The following is a 3,439-nucleotide window of genomic DNA, read 5'->3' on the forward strand; positions in this document are numbered from 1 at the left end:
TGGGCAAATTTAGTGAATAATTCTTTTAATAGGGACTTTTACATTGAAAAAAATTGCCCCCTAAAAATTGTATCCCACCAATCAACCTTGCCTAGCTCCACAACTGCCTGTAGGTTATCAACATATAAACTTAACAACCGCTATTTTAGTAGAATACATGAATCGCTGTTGACTATTATGGTCTTATAAATAATAGGGAAAATTATGTCTATGACACTATCCATATCCTATATTCGATGCTTGCCACCAAATTTTCTTGAACCATGGTTGTGCTACTCACCTTTTGTTTTTTATGTCAGTGGATGCAGAAGTACAAATGAAAAATACGCACCCGGCTACCATGGCAACCGAGGATCTCGCTCTCCCATGAGAAAAAAGGTACATTCGGTATTCAAAACCTTGGCTCCAATTGTCTTGAAGAATACGTAACAGGGTAGATCTTGCCACAGATTCATCATTGAGTCAGCATTAGTTGCCCATAGGCTACATTTTCACCAAGAAAAAACATTTATATACCAATTGCATATAGCACTAGTACCAACTTAACTAATTAGCGGCCTGCACTTGCATCATATTCCTTAATTAATTATATTTTGTGAACCATCATACTTCTTATTTAATCACATACTATACAACTTCTGAATGGACGTGAAGTTGACTTGGCCTAGTTAACTAGGTCAAAACCTAGTAAGTCTGAGAACAATGTGAATATCATAAGTAGTATTATGCATATCAACTAAGTCAATTTGCTAAGGTGGCCTCGCAAAAAAAATGCTAAGATGGCACATAATTAAATGAGAAGAGATAATCAAGTATCATGATATGATACAGTATTATAGTCCGTTCGTTCCAAAATAGAAGTCTTTTGCTCCAGATGTATATGATTCCACTATGGACCACATACGAATGTATATAGATGCATTTTAGAGTGTAGATTCACTCATTTTGCTCTGGATGAAATCCATAGTAGAATCTCTACAAAAACATAGTATTTAGGAATAGAGGGAGCATTAAATTAGAGATGTACTAGTTTGTGCGTCTTAAGTATGCATTGTGCTGAGTATTCTTACTACTACTAACGAACGCTGACATGGAATACAGCAGGCACCAAATAGTTAAAGCCCCGGCCGGCTGGCAGGCCGAGTCACACTCACACGCACAGCTCAGCTCACAACACACACGCGAGCAAGTGCGTAGCTATGGCGACGGGAATGCCAGAGTGCTCTCCGGCCTTGCTGGTGGCTGCCGGCCTCACCACGCTAGCGATCTGCTCGTACCTTGGCACCATCGTTGTCGGCCGCGGCGCCGCCGGAGCGCAGCGGTACCCGCCCGTGGTCGGAACGGTGTTCCACCAGGTATATCACCTCCGGCGGCTGCACGACTACTTCACGGACCTGTTCCGCGAACACGCAACGTTCCGGCTGCTCGCGCCGGGAGGACGGAGGCAGATTTACACGTCCGACACGGCGGTGGTCGAACACATCCTCAGGACCAACTTCGCCAACTACGGCAAGGTATACGAGTAGCTGCTAACTACTCCCTCCGTCCGGAATAGTTGACGCTCAAACGTATGATCAAGATAATGATTAGTAGCTCAGGATACTTGCTGACATATATTCTGAACAAACACAATTAAAAGGGCGCGTCTAACTACGACAAGATGGGCGATCTCTTCGGAGACGGCATCTTCGCGGTGGACGGCGACAAGTGGAAGCAGCAGAGGAAGATCGCCAGCTACGACTTCTCGACGAGGGCACTCCGGGACTTCAGCGGCGGTGTCTTCAACCGGAACGCCGCCAAGCTCGCGCACATCGTCTCCGGCAACGTAGCCGCGAAGCAACCCATGGACTTTCAGGTCAACCTGGCTGGCTCTGATTAATTCCAGGACCATCCTCTGACCTAACTTTGCCGATATGTGTATATATGTTTCTTGGATCAGGCCCTTCTGATGAAAGCGACGATGGACTCCATCTTCACCATCGCCTTCGGCGTGGACCTCGGCACGCTGTCGGGTTCGGACGAGGGGAGCCGCTTCGCCGCGGCGTTCGACGACGCCAGCGAGTTCATCCTGCTACGTTACGTCGATGCGTTTTGGAAGGTGTCGAGGTTCCTCAACGTTGGCGCCGAGGCGGCGCTCAGGCACAGGATCAAGGTCGTCGACGAGTTCGTGTACAAGTGCATCCGGGCCAGGGCGGACGAGATGTCGGACGGCAACAAGGCACACGACACTGTATGTAATCGAACGTGCTCTGACCTGCATCAACTTGTTGTAAGACTGTATTATGTTACGCTTGAAACTAAAGTTCAGGTTCTCCTTGACGTTGATACTTGACAGGGGTCGAAGGATGATCTGCTGTCCAGGTTCATACTGGCAACCAACAGCGACACAGGGAAAGTGGATTACAAGTACCTGAGAGACATCATACTGAACATAGTCATGGCCGGCAAGGACACGACCGCGGGAGCGCTTGCCTGGTTCCTTTACATGATGTGCAAGCACCCGGAGGTCCAGGAGAAGATAAGCAAGGAGGCTGCCGACGCTGGCGAGGCCACTTCGTCCATCGACGACTTCTCCCGGAGCCTCACCGAGGAAGCGCTGAACAAGATGCACTACCTGCACGCCGCCCTAACGGAGACGCTCAGGCTGTACCCTTCTCTCCCGTTGGTGAGTCCATCCATCTACCACAAATTGTTGGTAGTCCAAGAAAGATTATAACTGCAGATCTGAGTGATGATATCTGTTTTTTGGGGGTGTTTCAGGATAACAAGGAGTGCTTTTCAGATGACGTTCTGCCCAACGGCTTCAGCGTCGGCAAGGGAGACATCGTGTTCTACGCCCCCTACGCCATGGGCCGGATGGAGCGGCTGTGGGGCGAGGACGCCATTGCCTTCCGGCCTGAAAGATGGCTCGACGAGCGCGGCGAGTTCCTGCCGGAGAGCCCTTTCAAGTTCACAGCTTTCCAGGCTGGTCCAAGGATCTGCTTGGGAAAGGAATTCGCGTACAGGCAGATGAAGATCTTCGCGGCCGTGCTGCTCCGCTTCTTCGTGCTCGAGCTGCGTGACAAGGACGCCAGCGTCAACTACAGGACCATGATCACGCTCTACATCGACCAGGGTCTCCATCTCACGGCTACGGCCAGAGGCATCATATAGCCACGTTTGTACCCAAGAAAGACACACACGCTTGAATGTCTCAAGTACTGAACCTTAGTCCCAAGTCCGGACATGGAACTGGATCCTCATGAACATATATTCTGTGAAAATAGCTTTTCCTATATTCTGAAACTTTCTTCTTTGCTTAATACATAGTATTCTGAAACTTATGAGCAACTTTTTAGAATTATTTAAACCTTTTGAATATATATTTTTTCTCTGTATACAGGAATATTTTTTTAATATGAGATGAATATTTTATTTCAAACACATTAACCTTTGTTTT

At 47.9% G+C, this 3,439-nt stretch overlaps 1 protein-coding gene across 1 annotated transcript; it reads left to right on the top strand.

Moving 5' to 3' along the window:
• The first annotated feature begins 1,199 nt into the window (after positions 1 to 1,199).
• On the top strand, positions 1,200 to 3,153 carry LOC119279710 (cytochrome P450 704C1-like). The gene is made up of 5 exons (XM_037560861.1): positions 1,200 to 1,514; positions 1,640 to 1,855; positions 1,940 to 2,230; positions 2,336 to 2,665; positions 2,761 to 3,153. Exons 1-5 carry the CDS (start codon positions 1,200 to 1,202, stop codon positions 3,151 to 3,153), a joined length of 1,545 nt encoding a protein of 514 aa, XP_037416758.1.
• Positions 3,154 to 3,439: the final 286 nt, after the last annotated feature.

This window comes from Triticum dicoccoides, chromosome 3B, assembly GCF_002162155.2.
Source record: "Triticum dicoccoides isolate Atlit2015 ecotype Zavitan chromosome 3B, WEW_v2.0, whole genome shotgun sequence".
In the NCBI taxonomy this organism is placed as follows: domain Eukaryota; kingdom Viridiplantae; phylum Streptophyta; class Magnoliopsida; order Poales; family Poaceae; genus Triticum; species Triticum dicoccoides.

What these genes read in the sequence shown, in the direction of transcription:
- LOC119279710 (XM_037560861.1), top strand. Translation starts at nt 1,200, where the DNA reads ATGGCGACGGGAATGCCAGAGTGCTCTCCGGCCTTGCTGGTGGCTGCC. An exon ending in AGCAACCCATGGACTTTCAG is followed by an intron (nt 1,856 to 1,939) that starts GTCAACCTGGCT and finishes TTCTTGGATCAG; the next exon opens with GCCCTTCTGATGAAAGCGAC. An exon ending in GCAACAAGGCACACGACACT is followed by an intron (nt 2,231 to 2,335) that starts GTATGTAATCGA and finishes GATACTTGACAG; the next exon opens with GGGTCGAAGGATGATCTGCT.